The sequence below is a fragment of the Etheostoma cragini genome, chromosome 3, assembly GCF_013103735.1.
Source record: "Etheostoma cragini isolate CJK2018 chromosome 3, CSU_Ecrag_1.0, whole genome shotgun sequence".
In the NCBI taxonomy this organism is placed as follows: Eukaryota; Metazoa; Chordata; class Actinopteri; order Perciformes; family Percidae; genus Etheostoma; species Etheostoma cragini.
Window position 1 is genome coordinate 14281777 of NC_048409.1, and position 16680 is coordinate 14298456.

General features: G+C 40.4%; 2 protein-coding genes across 5 annotated transcripts in view; both read right to left on the minus strand.

The window, feature by feature from the left end:
• The window catches only part of mettl16 (methyltransferase like 16), a 28346-nt gene extending 26048 nt beyond the window's left edge, over positions 1 to 2298 (minus strand). Inside the window, exons 1-2 of one of the 2 annotated variants that reach the window (XM_034866763.1) lie at positions 2207 to 2298; positions 588 to 725 (exon numbers count right to left, since the gene is read on the minus strand). In XM_034866763.1, the coding sequence (XP_034722654.1) occupies positions 588 to 715 (128 nt within the window). In that variant the 5' untranslated portion in view covers positions 716 to 725; positions 2207 to 2298. Of the gene's footprint in view, positions 1 to 587; positions 726 to 2098 lie in introns of both variants that reach the window. The other variant, XM_034866762.1, reaches the window with a different exon arrangement.
• A 2801-nt stretch (positions 2299 to 5099) lies between these two features.
• LOC117942042 (lissencephaly-1 homolog) overlaps positions 5100 to 16680 on the minus strand; it is a 40218-nt gene continuing 28637 nt past the window's right edge. For all 3 annotated transcript variants that reach the window (XM_034867328.1, XM_034867330.1, XM_034867329.1), the window contains 6 exons: positions 13005 to 13173; positions 11125 to 11227; positions 10770 to 10998; positions 8820 to 8921; positions 8509 to 8665; positions 5100 to 7201 (listed from right to left, as the gene is read on the minus strand). In XM_034867328.1, the coding sequence (XP_034723219.1) occupies positions 7128 to 7201; positions 8509 to 8665; positions 8820 to 8921; positions 10770 to 10998; positions 11125 to 11227; positions 13005 to 13173 (834 nt within the window). In that variant the 3' untranslated portion in view covers positions 5100 to 7127. The remainder of the gene's footprint in view (positions 7202 to 8508; positions 8666 to 8819; positions 8922 to 10769; positions 10999 to 11124; positions 11228 to 13004; positions 13174 to 16680) is intronic.

The following is a 16680-nucleotide window of genomic DNA, read 5'->3' on the forward strand; positions in this document are numbered from 1 at the left end:
CACTGGTCACTGCTGTTGTCTGAATAACAACACAGACAGGACAAAATGTTGCTTTTACTGGTAAACTGGTAAACCTTGAGACCGACGTATGAGCGACTGCTATCTGTTGAGTTTTCCTCACGTTACTCTGTCCTCTGTGACTGTTTGCATCTAGAAACAGGCAGGCAGATGCAATGCAACAAACATGTTTCTTCCATTTCAGTCAAGCACAAGTTAAGGGAGCTGATTGGATTACATTTCAGTGGAATTGTACCTAGTACGACTTACTGTGACAAATAAAACGGACTCACTGAAAATCCGAGATGAGGCGGTCCTAAATTACAGGGACTATACAGTGTATGTGTCTTATAAAAATAAGAAGCCCACAGGGTAATAGAGCTGCTGTGTGACCATGGCCACACTCAATTCATAATTTTTTTTAAATGATGATAATGGTGAGAGATTTGAGATCAGGGATGGACAGTAACATGCACTTCAGCAGAGTACTTTGAAAAACTACACACACACACACACACACACACACACACACACAAACACGCACCCTCACACACACCTACACCTACACCCACACACAGTCAGGTACTTACACAGGTCGTCCAGCGAGGCTGGTGTGCACGTGCTGCTGGAAGTCCGGATATTTGGAGGCCAGGTAAGCAAAGTCTGGCGGTTTGTCTTTGTAACGGTTACGGGGATGCATGGACTTATTCAGAGCCATGGTCAGAGCACTGATTTTAGAGGAGGGAAAAGAGACATGAGCATGAACCCGGGTGAACTTACAGCAAGGCACAAACTAAATATAAAAACAATATAAGACAGGCACACAGACTGAATCTTGTTTTGGAACTTAAAGGTGCCCTACCACATGTATTTTGACTTTGTGTTAATGTCTAAAGTTCTACCATGGACATGGATTTCTCATTAATATTCAACAAGCTGAGCTGCTTAAATCTGATTGGCTAACAGCTAGCCAATGAGAGCCCTGGCTATCAGTATCCTTTACCCAGTTCAACTGGGCGAGCTCATAAATAGTAATGAGTGCAGGCAACATGACATCAGACTGACCAGCTTTTGTAATTGGCCTGATTTCTCTGCTGATTTCTTTTTAGAGGCTAGAGCTGACAGAGGAGGTAGCAGTTCATTTTCACATTTACAACATAACACAAACATATGTGGACCTAACATATAAAAAAAAAAATGCAAGTAAAAAACAGTTTTGTGTGGCAGGGGACCTTAAAGTTGACTTTAAACTAGGGCTGGGTGATATGGAGAAAATCTAATATCACAATGTTTTGGACCAAATACCTCGATGTCGATAACGAAACAATATTGTAGTGTTGACTATTGGTGCTTTTACAAAATGAGATTTCTGATAAATAATCATCAGTAATGTGGAAATAATGACTAAGTGGGCAAAGGCAAATAATAGAACAGTTACAACAGTCCGGTAAGATCATAAAATGACTTCACTTTACTGTACTGGAGCCTTTAAAACCAGGAAAAGACAACAATATCCAAAATCTAAGACGATATCTAGTCTCATATCGATATATCAATATAATATCAATATATTGCCGTGCTTTACTTTGAACCCTCTAACAGGGTGAACATGTGGTCACAGTTAGCTATTCATTTAGTTTCAAAAGACATTGTTGACTAACCTACAACATATAAGTTATCTGTATAACGCTATGCTACTCAAGGTGAGCAACTAACTACGGTTGGTACTGACCAGAGACATATAGACTATCAAATATTGATATTGAGTCTATGGTACTGACAGGGGTTAAAGCATCTGGGATCCTGAAAGGCTGCCCTGGAGAGTGTGTGACGTTACTCTGTATTGTTAAACTGCACCATGCCTGAGAACTTTAAGCCCTGTGCTGGTGTTAATTATTGCATTCAAGATTTAAACTTTCTTAACTAACTTCGTATGACTTAAATGTGGAGAATTAATTTTAATTTTCCAAACTGGAGTAATAACTAACGAAAACTAAATACCGTTAACGGTTTCAAGGAACTAACGTTAATGTTAGTTTGGAGCAGTAAAGTTACGCTAACATTTTAAGCTAATATGTAACCAGTATTTCTGCCTGCCTACCTTTTACTGTAGTATTGTCCGTGGTAAGATGAAGCTTGTTATTATTGTCTAACTGTTGATGCTTTTATTGAACTAAACAACTGTGTAGGAAAAGCTCACACAACTCACGTTGTCCAAACGTTGTTCACTTTCTGTAACTCTCTTCCTGGATGTCTGCGACGTCACCTCTCTACGGCGAAGCGTGTTGACGTCATGCATAAATTATTCCCGTGTTTGAGGCTTGGCTTCTACTGTATAAGTACTGTGTTTCTAACAAAGCTAAGGACGTACACACAACACATGCCCTACTAAACACCTTGTTGCTAGATTTGCCGACATTGATTTTTCCTGTTCATTTTGTAACTAGAACAGTGAAACAATATCTGAAACGTTTTTTTTTTTATTGTGAAATATCCAAAAGATTTTGGACAGATTTGGAGTCTTACTTTTTTGAACCCACCAACTTTGTCTACTCCTTTGAATTTAAAGACATCATCTATTTCTATAATAACTGAGGAAATGGTGCTCTTCAATATCTAATTAACTTCATCATTCTGTTTGCCAAATTTTATATTCACAAGCAGACATTTTCTAATTCATCTCCAAATTTTGGACCTTTTCTCATGGAATTTAAATCTCTACTGAAGTCATTTAGATTGTTGGATTACAAAAAGTATGGAAATTGTGGAAACTGTAGAGCTTTTTTCTCTGAAAGCTCTGTCCAAATGCACATTTTTCCTCTTTGTATTGCTTTGCATGTTTTAATTTTTATCTTAAGTTTGTACAATTGATTTTCATGTGATATTACAAATTATGTTGTCAAAATTGTTTGTATCACATGATATTTGTGAATACATGCAAATAAAGAAAAAAAACTTTTTAAGTTGTTAACTGGACTATTGGGGGGAAATTTGGGGGAAAATCACCCATCTCTTTTGCAGATGTAATTGTATTGTTTTTTCAACATGTTGAACAATATTTGAATAATACCCTTGTTAATTATGTCCCCTAAAGTCCTAAATGTCTGCTTAACTCATTAGATATGACTAAAGACACTGGAACTTCTAAAGTAAATCTTCCATTTTTCTTCTTCTTTGCATTTCATTGTCTTACCAAGCTTTGATTGTACCTTCGTTTTACATTTTTTTATTTTTACAATGAATGCAGAATGTAAATTTTTTGGATTCATTAAGTTTTGGGGAAAATACAATTAAATAATCTGATGTGTCAACCCTATGTCAATCATAATTTTATTAACGCTTCTTGAAATTAACTGAAACTAACTGGTGTGAAATTCAAATTTTAGCTATACTACTGTTCATAGAAGACTTTACCGTGAGTGTAACTAACAGCTCCAAAAAAATAAGTACAAGACAAATGCAGATTTTCTTCTTTTATTATATTGCAAACAATAATGACATCCAGGTATATTGTTAACAGTTTGCTGAGTGAAGAGTGAGACCTTAGTGGCGAAAACATCATTAGCTCTCCTGGAGGAGCTTGTTGTGCAGTCTGAAGCTCTCGGTTGTGGTTAACAAGCAGGTTACAGAGGACAGGTGGACCTGAAGCTTGAGGACACCACATAAGACAGTCACAACGTGTCTGTCAGTCCATTCACACACCAGACCAGAGCAGAACAGGGATTGTTTGGGACCTGCAAATGGCAAAAAAGGGGATTTTCTTCATAATTTGCCTACAACAACAGCGGTGTTGTAGCATTTCCCACCATTTCTTACAAAAAAAACAGAACACACATCGTCCTGACCTCTGATTAATCACCTTCCTTGAGTAAAACCAAGGCAGGGAATTACATTTCTAGTTCACATTTATGGTCTGGCGTTTCATACCGTGATCCTAAGGAGACTAGCGTTGTTATCAACGACAAAAGGAGGCTGATTTCCCAAGCTAAACCAGATTGTACTTACAAATGTCTCCATTTTTGGATTCAGCAAGAACATTTAACACAAAGGCATCTTCATTAGTCATGCCAAATTGTACTACAAAATTAGCTGATTCTCCACCCAGTCTTTGCCTCAGAAGATGGGACAGAGAAAACGGCTTGTAGAAAAATAAGACCTTTGTAAAGGGACAAAAACCAAAGGGAGACATGAGTTATTTTCTCTGAAATAGAGGGTTTCTCCTGTGGGACATTCTAGTCTGCCACAATCCCATTGCATTTACAGAAAAAGAGGTAAACCTCCTTGAAATAGCATCACACACACACACAAAACAAAACCAGCTTTCTACAACCAATGAATAGAGCTGCATGAACTCAAGTCAGCTGACCAAGGACACATCACTGTAAGAGGAATAGCTGGATATTTTGAGAAGTTTGAATATTCGCTTTCTTGCCGAGAGTTTGGTTTGAGGGGGAAATTGAGACCACTCACGTTGTACACTAAATATGTAGCTGTAGCCAGCAGCCATTTAGCTTAGCATAAAGGCCAGCAGATATGGCTATCCTGACCATAGACAGATTTACATAGACATATATGCAGCATCTATGTATATATTTCTACATTTATAGACATAAATACATAGATGATCATGAATCTGTCCTATGGAATGGAGCAGTTGCCAGGAAACCAATAAGACACCAGCAGGTTCCATGGACATTTTTCAATTCACAATTTTCTAAAAAGAATACCCATGTCCCTATTTCAAGGTCAGCGGTTTCCGGTATTTATGCTAAGCTATGCTAACTGGCATCATATTAACAACACTAGCGTGGTTTTTGATATTCTCAACGAACGATCAGCAAGAGAGCAAATGAGCGTAACTACTAAATCAAACTACTTTAGGTACACAAGGAGTTTCTGTCACTTCACTAGTCATAGGATCCAGTATTTACGCTTTTAGAATAATATCGTTCCGACAGCTCTGCCTCTGGTGCAGGTTTACATGCAGCAGTGCTACATCAACAGGTCACGTTAGGCTCACAGTAGCCACTAGCAAGAGCAGCAGATCGCCACATCCAGTACACACAGGAAGAGGAAAATGCGGCAAAGAAGCGAAGATAAGATCAGTTAAGCAGTGGAATTCTTTATTAGCCAAGAACTGCATTGGAATGAAACGGCTAATCAGAAATTATAGGTTTATGCATTTATCATCATTAAATTTTAATGTTTTCTTTGATCATCATTAAATGACCAAAGATTTAGTGAAAACAGGGATGTGCAAGATTAATGAATCACCTTGTCATCTATAGTAAGAAGCAAGAGGTTTCATTTATTTTGTCCTTCAAGGGAAGCGGAATGGGCGTTTCTACAGCATGGACTGGTTTACAGTTTTTCTTTCAGCTCCACAAAAGATCAAAAGCTGAACATTAGAGGAAAGCCACTCAGAAGACGTTTGCATACGTGTGAGGCGGTCTGTGGAGTTTGTCTGTAGAGATCCTCGCTGCTCCGGCTTTTAGCATTCTCCTCCGTTTCTAATCCAGGAGCTACCAATGCCTCTTTTTACAGTAAGGAGGTCTTTACAACATAACCCACTCGCCACCTCAGCATCAGACCCCTCTGTACAGAAAACAGCATCCACACATCACATAGCATGTCTGCTAGCATTTCCTCACTAATTCTAAATTCCCATCCAGTTCATCCTTTAGTGCGATAAAAAAAATTGCCAAATCTCTCACCAAGCTAAATTTACATTTCATATTTTCACAGAAAACCTTTTTTTTTTTTTTTTTTTTACTCAAAACCATTTGTTTTTATGCAGAACATATATTTCACCCCTTAGAAATTAGAGATCTTTGCACATCCCAAATAACAAACCCAGGGGGCTCACTTTGACTCCTCATCACCATGCTTTCATGGTTACTCTTTAGAAGGTTTATTTTACACAAGGCTCCTGTTTGTAGCCTTAAGAGGCGCCATGGGACAACTGAGCATCTCTTGACTTTACATAATTCCTATGGTACACCGACCCTGCCAAGACTGCCAGGTCAGTGGACTAGAAGTGGACAGAGGCTTCAGTTTGACAAAAGTCTTGCATGCAAGGTCACAGGAAATCATCTCCTAAAGGGAGATACACCCAAGGTCTTTATCAAGTGCTAGAGATTAATCAGGTGTAATCCCTGAACCCTGCTCAGGTGATACTGTGACCCAGGGCGCTCACTGACAACAGAAGCCAAACAATCTTGTTCTCCAAGTTGGGCTTCTTGTGAAGAACTCTGAAGTTATTCACAAAGCCACTTGTTATTCTTTGCTGCAGATTCATTAAATTGGATAATTCATCTAAAGCCTAGCAGTGGTTCATGTGCCACCATGACAAGAGTACAAAGCTGTTTTTAAGCCCCCCAGGGCCAAGGACAACGGTTTGAAACATTCGTATATACAGCCATTAAAATATTACCTAGTTTCACATAAAGAAAAATGGTATGCACACTTGAGAAGTGATGTTATAAAGCTACAGAGTATTTCAATAACAAAGCCCCACAGACAATCGGATCTTAGCGCATCATATATGCTTTTCCAGCATTATCTCTGAAAGTTTCACCAAGCTAGGCACCAACAGACTACGACAGTGAAGGAAAAAAATAACAGAAAAATAAAATAAAAAAATAAACAAAAAATAAATCTTACACATAAAGACACTGTCATTTCTTAAATTATCGGTTTTTAGTGCCCTACATTTTACACCCAGTCAAAAACATCTGCCTTCGGTTGGTCGGTAAGGCTGCGTGACAGACGGCCAGCCTCGTGGTAAACCTATGGTACTTCTAGATGTTATGTAAATTTACAGTATACAATTTTGGATTACCATGCAAGAATACTTTTTTGTGTAACATTTAATAGCTCGATCTACATCCAGGAATAATTTACATAGAAGGACAATAGTTATTGGACCAGAGAGAGCAATGGGTAAATAACCATGGTGGTAAGTGCAGCTGGAGGAGACAGTGTGCAGATGAGGTTTAGGTTAAGTGAGACGGGGAGGTGGGATGAAAGGGGGGGTGGAATGGCAGGAGGGGAGGTGAGATCTAGAGGAGCGCCTGGGTAATTAGGGGTGGTGATGGTGGTGGTGGTGGTCCAATCCTCCAAGGTCCAAATCAGCGGCACTCCCACACTTTTACTGTCTGATCTACACTCCCAGTGACCACGTAGGGAGCAGCCTTGTGGAAATCTGTGGAAGAAACCAAAAGATCATCAGAACAAAACATTGAATGATTCAATGAACACAAACGGCCTAGATTCAGATTCAAAAACAGTGATATTTGAGTGACTAACAGTGGGGCTAACCCATGGACACGTTCCAGTTTGGCACCAACGGTCTCAGTCTGTCCACAACGTGTGCCGTGTTTCCACTGTATCGTACGGCTCTGCTCGACTCACTGGCTTTGCTACCAGTACTTTTCTCTCTTTGTTTACCACTGCGGATAGTACCCCCCCTCAGTGTAGGCGCGGTCTGCCATGATATCATCTTCAACTTGACACTCACTGAATTCTTTCATCGGCAGAGGAACGCTTCACTTTTTGTGCATAGTGTACGCTGTAGTTTTTACGGGTTGCTAATAAAAAAAAAATAATAATAAACTAGGTTGAGTGAATAAAGAACATTTTAGTAGCTATTGATGGTGGATTGGCTATTTCCTATTTCTTGTGGAAAGCAATTTAATTAGTAGTCATTGACAGCTGCAGTCAGTTTAAATAAAACTGATCAGTCAGAGATTTGTAGGTGTGATTAAGAATGGGGATATTGTCTTCCAGCGCGAGAGTGCTATAGAAAAAGCTGTAGTCATTAAAAATAATTATAAAAACTTGTGTGGATGAGATTATTGGAGATGACAGTGATGATATTGCAGGATTCCTAGTTTGAGCCGTTGAAAGTGCTACATTGATACATCACTCACTCCTGAATGAATAATGAAGTGAAATAAAAATTCAGTCTGATTATCGGGCTTTTTAAAAAGCATGATGCTCACACCTTTGTGCAAAAGCACTTAGTATCGTGTTGTGCGTACAGACAGAACAATGCTTTTTAGAAAACAAACAAAGATGCTTTGTCTTTTCCACATCACTCCAGAACTCTTAACATCAATAGCTCACAGCGATATCCTCTTGGTTGAAATAGGATTTAAGAGGACTGGATTTCAAACGGCTTGCTGAGGAAAAGTTGGCTGAAGAGCTCCTCAAGGGAGTTACCGAGCCTTGATCTGCTGAAAAGCGAGGGGGGGGAGGCGGGAAAATCCTAGAGCGCTTGTCTACCGCTTTAAGCCCAGCTGCCAGCAACCCTCAGGAAGCTCAACACATGCCGGTGGAGACTCTGGGCTTTCTTACAATTACTCAACCTTTGGCTAAAGCAGATATTTGTGAAACCAGCTCCACTGTCCAAATAACATGGAATAAAGGAGGTTCCTGCTGCACTTTAGTAGACTAACTGGTCAAACAATAACAAGCGTGAAGCTTTTTTATTTCCATTTTTTAGCTTACCCAGAGAGGTAACAAAGTGTTCGTGGGCACACAGGGTTTTCATGCAGCGCTTGTTCTTGTAGTCCCAGATCCTTAAGGTCTTATCATCTGCACAGGTCACAATAAATTTGCCTCCAGGGTGGAAGATGATACCACGCACCCAGTTGTCATGGCCAACCTGTGAGACAAACACACACTGCTAAAGACACCAGTTTCAAACCAATTCATTAAGCAAAATGTTCTCATCCTATAAATGTCACCCAAATATTAAAATATACATACAAAAAAAAAAAAAAAAAAAAAAAGAGTCTTAAGTCTCAAATGGTCCTCACCAGTGTCATAAGGCACGTGCCAATGCTAACATCCCACATCTTGATGGTTTTGTCTCTGGAGCCAGACAGCAGGAAGGGGCCCGGCTTACCACTTTTCTTGGTCTGGTTAAGAACAAAGAGGAAACGTTTGCTACAAATAAGGGTGCAAAACTAATACTAAGTAGAATCAAACACAACCAATGATTTTAAATAATATCAATTCCTGTTTTACTAGATTAAAAATAAATAAGTAAGTAAATAAAAAAGAACACTCCGTCAACATGGAGAAAGAGACATTAGCTTGAATAAATTCGTTAACGGCAACATTTACCACTGAGTACTGTTCACACAAAAATGTTTGAAAGCTGTGTCAGACATATTGGAATTGACAGTCATCGCATGCCTGATAGTTTTAACTGCATCAGTGAAGATTGTCTTCAAACAGGCTGGCAGTTGCATCTAAACAATAAGTGGAAAATCAGTGAAGCTGCGTTTTACTGCTTCGCTCCGTTAAATTGTTTAGGGATGTAGTAATGTCTTGTCATGTTACTGTGGTATTAATAAAGTTGACGTTTAAAAAAAAAGAAGAAGAAGAAGAAGAAGAAGGAAAACAGAAATCAGGCAATCACTGTACCAGAACATACAGAGAAGCAGAACATCCCAAATAAAATACCTGGGGGTATTTTGGGCTTTTTAAAATAAGAAAAAAAACACAAAAAAGCTTCTGTACAAGGGGAACAGTGTTTTCCACAGCAACAGTTTAGACTGGGACATTTGCTACAAGCAAATATTGTTTTAATGTGACAAGGCAACAATTGGACGCACTTAAGATCACAAGGCATGAGGAGGGAGTCTGGGCTGAGTCTAGACTATGCTGATATTCAGATTATCACAGATTATGCAAACATACTCTTCATTTCCAGCCAGTCTCTTCACAAGGCTGTCAGTCTGAGCAGGGACCTTTAAGACTCACTGAAATGGCTAGGCATATAGAGAAGGAACACATTCTGGATCATGTGATACTGTCAAAGAGTTTATCACTGAGTGAAAACATGACATGACCATGCATTTACCAGTAAGGTCTGCTTTTACCCCAGGACACACGTCAGCTCCATCCCCACCACATGTCTTATTGCTAAATCGATTGAACAGTAAATCCTAATCTCATGCAGGCCAGCGTCTGGAAAAATTGTTTCTTTGTTCCACCAATTGTTTATTGATGAACAGCCATTTAGCACACCTACAATTGATCTGCTACTGTACCACCGGGTGCTCTGCTGTGCTTTTATGATTAATCACAGTGGACACCACCTGAGTATTGGTCTGAAATTGTTACATTAAACTCTGTAATGTAACTTTGGCGTTTTTCCACTGCTGGTAACCACTCGACTCGCCTTGTCTCTACTCGACTTTACGCATTCTGCGTCCATTTTCCATTGCAGATTGAGTAACGCCTCAGCGTGGCTGGTCACCATAGCTACACGTGATGATGTAATTTTCAACGTGCCAGAAAAAAACTTTTCTTTGATATATTGTCTTGTTTTTTTTAAAGTAACAGTGTGCAATATTGGAGACAACATGCAAAAGCCCCTAATGGCCTTTAATATTGAACAGTTGAAAAGTGAGAATAGTGCAGAGAGTAGATAATCTGTCGGCGTCTGGCTAGATTTTTTTTTTTTGCTCTGGACACACACTCCTCACTCGTTTGCTAAAAACGCAGTGATAACTGACGATTCTCTCCGACCAACCAGCAGTCAGCAGGTTTGCACGTCACCTTTTCGTATCACCTCAGCTCGCTTGGAACCTCGACCGAGGTAGTACTAAAAAAAGGACCTGGTAGCAGGTCCCAGGGACTTTTTTCGTAATGGAAAACCATAAAAGGCGCAGTTGAAAACCGCCATTTGTCTGGGTGTAGCCCTCAAGTCTGCAGATGTTTCAGGAAAACAGAAAGAGGTCTGAGGGGTCTTTTACCTCGGAGCCTGTGGCGTCTTGGATGGTGGGGTGGGCGCTCTCTGGCGCCCAGGAGATGCACTCCACCACATGTTCGTGCTCCCGCAGCTCAGCCTTGCAGTCTTTGGAGGCCACGACCCACACACGCACTGTTTGGTCATTGGAGCAGCTTGCAATCAGTGTGCCGTCCTGGTTGGGCCGCACCATACGGACCCACTCCCTGTGGCCTGTGAAGTTCTTCACACAGTAGCTGATGCAGAGAAAATAGTAAAACAAAAACAAAAAACTGTTATCATGTTGTCAGAATAGATTGGATCAATATTTGACAGAATATCATACTAAAAAAAAAACACAGTGGCCTAAGGAGGGTGCATACCCAGTTGCCACCTCCCACATTTTTATGGTTTTGTCCCTTGAGGCAGAAACGATGTGATCTCCATTGGGCATGATGGCAACAGACGAAACATTGTGGTCATGTCCTGGAAAACAGAAAAGACAAAAACAAGATCTCAGTAAGAGCCAAAAACCATTATGAAACTTTCTGAACACCAATCAACATTTGAAGCTTGTGTACAATGTAATCTGATCATTTCAGACGGCAACATCTATTTTTCTTTCTTTACTATAAACCGAGGAATCATACTCAAAATTCAGTTGTCATTTTCTTTTTTTTACACACCTTTGGCCACCAAGAGTGCCAAAAAAATGATATGTTTGGTTGTAATTAGCCAATTAAATTTGCTGCCTACTTTATTCCACAGAGAATAAGAGATGCCTAATTACATAGAAGCTGGGCCATATTTAAGCTGCTCAACAGTCAAAGACAACAATAAGTGTTCTCTACAAGGCCAGCTTACCAGTATGTGTGTGTCTGTGCATCAGGCTCGAATAATGGGTGGCAGCTACACAGAAAAGTGCTAACCGGTGCTGAAGAGGATAATTAAACTGCTGTTCAAATCGGCACTAATCTACTTCACCAGTTGGCCTCATGTTTTTTTTCTTAAATGTGAAAAAAAAAAGAGAAAAAATGAGTTAAGGTTCAGTAGATGAATACAAAGTGAACGGACATGTGAGTGAAAAAAAGGATAGAGGGGGAAATCAAACAAAACTGGACAGCGGGCTCAGTTTAATAAAAGGTTTTAGATGACGATGTGCGCACCGATTTCCTGCACAGTGTGAACACAGCTTGTCTGTTAGAGGAAGTGTTCCAGTAGCATACACCCTCCTTTACAACAAAAATGATTGGCAGCCGGTGAAATCTGTTGCTCACTTGTACAAAACGCAGGATTTACAACTCCAGCATAAATCTAAGAATGCCAGAGTGCTTCTCGTCTGTTTTCTAAGTAGGCTTATTTATTTCACGGATATTCATTCATGTCTGCTTCACAGTCAGACATTAATGGGCCCTTCTAGCAGACCTATGAAGAGGAGAACAAAAAGCTTCATATTGTTTGGGCTGCTGGCTTGTTGGTGGGGGGTCTTCTCACAATTACAAAAAACCCTCAAAATCAGCAGGGCCTAAGGGCACATGTAGAGTGCTGCCATCATTTACTTGGCAATTAGGGTGTGGAAGTGGGGGTGGGGTGGGGGGTGGTGGTTGTATGCTTAAGATGAAGACAGGGAAGATAGGACCAATGGTGTCACAGATTCCTAGATAAGAAAAAAAAAATAATGTAGATGGTTATTAAAAAAACTCAAACCAATTCTTTCCAATTTAAATATCTATTTATGTATCCAAGTGCCTGTAGTAGTACGCTGAGGTGGAGAGTAGACATGATGGCTAAAACAGTGTTTGTCAGAGCTAGTTGTGAATCTCAGCATAGGGTCCTGTGACCTGGAGCAGATTGAGGCTCATCAGCAGCATCAAATGTGATAACGAACAGCATCTGCACCACCTGAGCCTGGCGTACAGTCACAAGCTACATTTATGATGCAATGACGTGGACACCATAACAGAGCTTGTTCACATCGGCAACACAAATGGTAGCAGTAGTGATGGCCATATGAAGCTTAGTGAACTCTTGGTTTTAACAGAATGGCCTAAGGCATTGAAATTCATTGTAATTCTCAACACGTTGTTGAACAGAGAGCGCCATCTAGTAGGCTCTGGAAATAAAGACAATGGTTGACGATAATTCACTTGGCCATCACTAGGTAGCAGCTGTGATGCGTCGCTGCAAATTACTGCCGATGCTCATCAAAAAAGTGGGCATACCAAGCATTTTTTTAAAGATATAAACTGTTTTATGTTATTACCATGCATGGTCCTGATGCACTCAAAGCCTTGGAAATCCCACAGCTTGATAGTCATGTCTGCAGAGCAGGATGCTAGCAGTTTTCCGGTTTGGTCAAAAGAGATGTCCTGCACCGAATCTGTGTGGCCCTTCAGTGTGCGTTCAAAGTCTCCTGTCTCGTAGTCCCACACCTGGAGAAGAGAACATATTCAAACATTAGCTTCAGAGAAACTCATGTTTAAGGCCGGCTACACACTGGCTGCGTCGCACGAGTGTGGCGTTTGTTGCGTGTGTGCTGCGTGGATCTTTCTATGCACACCAGAAACGTGTCTGACCACTGCTGCTGCTGCTGTTAGGTGACATACAGGGAGGGCTATCTCAGGATACAAGGCCGACAGATTAAAACTCTTAAAAATGGGCAAACAAATATATAGGCTTTGGATTAAATTGATGTGATTAAAGCAAAACAATGTCGGAAGTATTGACGGCAAAATAGGTTAAAGTATTTTCTTACATTTATATCTGCATTTACGTCAAAATCTAGAGACTTTCAAACATCCACATGTCATTTATTAATATATATTTGTGTCAAAATGACAAATAATTTTTTCCCTACTCTATTTTGCCTGGAAACGTTTCCAAAACACTTGCTTGTCGCGTGAAAAATAGGCATTGGTTCTATTTCTAAAATGTGTAAGCTCTAACCTGTTAACATGGGAGCCCAAATAAAAACGCCATACTGCTGACACGCTCGCGTAACGCAGTGTGTCGCCGGCCTAAGAGAACATACATATTTATATATAAAACAGAATCCCTTTCCAAGACCCAGTAAAGCCCCCAAATGTCACATCATGTGTGGCCCCATGCCACCTTGTTTCTCAGCTGGACAGTACAGCACCCAAAACAAGCTGGGAAGAGAGAACCAAGCGGTCCAGAGCAGTCTATTGCAATCCACAAAAAAAAGATATGCTGATGGCAGGATGCCTAAAATTACCTTACTGAAATGACATTCACCTTAAAAGCTCAGTTAAGCCTCAGTTAGCAGACACCACACACTCTTTGTATATTGAATTACAAAGTCTGTGATGCTTAGCTGTTGCTATTGGCAAAGATGCATGTGCCAAGATGCGGATTAGGGTTACACAGTTAGGTCTGATAAAAACAGAAACATAGTTTATTGTGTTAAGTATGACAGTGCCAGTTGGAGTACAGACAAACTATAGAGTGTACAATAGTAAGCCTACTTTTTTAGCCTGAGAAAGAAGTTACATTTCTAGATTTTAAAGCAGACAGACGGTTTGTCACTGAGGGATAAACCCTCATTGGTTCCTCTCTTGGGGTAGAGGATTTTGGGCAGACGGTGACAGGAGACCCCCCCCCCTCCCCCACAGACAGTGCAGATGGCTGTGAGGTACAAAGTGCAGGGGGGGGGGGGGGGGGGGGGGGGGGGGGTTATCTTGGAGAAGATCAATACAGTTAATGTGTTTGGAGGTACACCAAGTTTACACACAAAACAGTATTTAGCAGCATCTAAAGCACACATAATCCAATGTCTGAGTGAGCACAGTGCTATGCCCAGGACCTGTTGATTTACATACTGTGAAAGGTTAGAGCTGAACTCAAGGTAACATCTTGCCATGCAAAGATTTGCCACGTTAGCAGATGAAAACAAGAGGATATAAAGGAAGGGGGGGATGAGGACCAGAGAATTACAAGATTAAAGCATTAAGGTACAACGCAAACAGAGCAGGTAAGAAATAAAATGTTGAAAATGGAAAATGGTTTGATTATAGAAAAGAAAACCCGTGACACCTAACACCATTCATGAATAAGGGTTAAAGAAAGGCAGCCTCTGGCTTTGTTCCAGACCTCTGACTCGCTGCCCGCATCTCAGATATGTTCAGGCATTGAGAAAGTTGACGGTCTCTATCTGGAAAGCCTTGCTAGCTAGGTAGCTACATGCATTTAAGTAGCCACAAAAATGCCGGCATGAGATTGACAACTACACAGGTTGTCAAGTCAACGTACAGAAATAACAACTCAAACTCTTTCTAGGCCTTGGCCGGTAACTTCCTGGAGTCTGTGCTGGTTGCCTGGCAACCGATTCAGGCCAAGAAATAGTCACATAACCCCTTAATTAGGGAGCTTTGGAGATGGTGGCAGGTGGATTTTCTCAGGTTAGCCGTTTCCTCTGGTTTCCAGTGTATACGCTAAGCCCTTGCTGGCTCTATCTTCTTATGACCACAAAGCCAAAACGTGTATGTCTTAAATGTCTAACTACTGCTTTAAGTTCACTGCTCTAGGACAATGAACTGGCCAACATGAGCATGGTCAAGCTAAATGAATGAAATCCAACAAAATGGCAGTTCAGTCTGGTTATCAGGCTAGGCTGCCTGACTGGCATAAGGTGAAGGGCTCAGTCAGTGACAGAGTGTAAGAGCACAAGGTCTACTCCTCAGTTAAAAATTTAACAGCTGTTCAAGAGGAAAAAAAGTAGGACACAGGGAGAGTCAGGCCAGGGCCCAAAGAGACGAGACCGCATAAAAAAGAGGTGCAAGAAAGTGGGGCGGAATTTTAAATTTGGGCCAAGGCCTGACTTTTTACTGCTGGATGGATTGCTCTGAGAGAGGGTAGTGATGGTGGGGCAGCTGATGCGTTAAGTGAAAGATAAATGAGGGAGGATGCTGTAGTGGGAGGGAGGGGTGGGATTGAAAAAAAGAAGAAGATGCAGGAATACATGCTGTGTGTGGGTGTAGCAGAGGAGATGAACATGTGTCTCTCATTGTCTCAAGAATATAATATACATAACAAACAGCTCAACAGAGTATTGGCATCACCAGGGTCCTTACCTTCAACATCTATATAGTCACCATGGAAGAATTTGCTTAATGAATTGCCCTAACTCAGATCTGCAAAACATGACTGAATCTGTGACCTCAGTTTGACATCAATACTGTTGTTGTATCATCATGAATGTCAGACATCATTCCAACACCAGTTATACCAGTTGGAAAAAAATCAAAGAGAATTAAAAATAAATAATAAATAAATAGAAGGGCACTCCCAGAGCGCAGACCTCAGCAAAGGCATCTCACAATGCAGTGTGACTCTTCCAAATTGGAAAGTAATTTTTCTGATTATTCCGACACTACATTTTTTTTGGAAAAAATAAAGCCAAAAATGTAACTTCCTTGGCAGATGAAATACATGTGTTTATTATGATGCTTCATTTGGCAGCAGCATTTTATTCCTGGCAAACTGAATGATAAGGGTATTACCCCAGTTACTATAACCTACTGTGACCTAAGAAACCTTGATGTGCAGTAAGAGCTGTATGTACTTACAGTACATGGTAATGGAGACTTCATTAGCTGTTTCGCTGATTTGCACATCTTCTGCTCCAAAGACTTTAAACTAATCCAGGGTACCCCCAGGATACTCCAACTTAAATTCATCGCTTTTTAAGACCTTTTTAACCTATTTCAAATGAAATTCAATTCCAACTTTGTATCCATTCCAACAGAAGTATGAGGGGAAAATATAAAATCTGTATAACGTTTAAACCCTACTGTAGAAAATAATTATGTACAAGTAGGCTACTTGAATTAATTAAAACATTTTATTAGGGCTGTCAAATGATTACAATTTTTAATCAAATTAATCAGAATTTTCAGTGGATTAATCAGGATTAATCACCA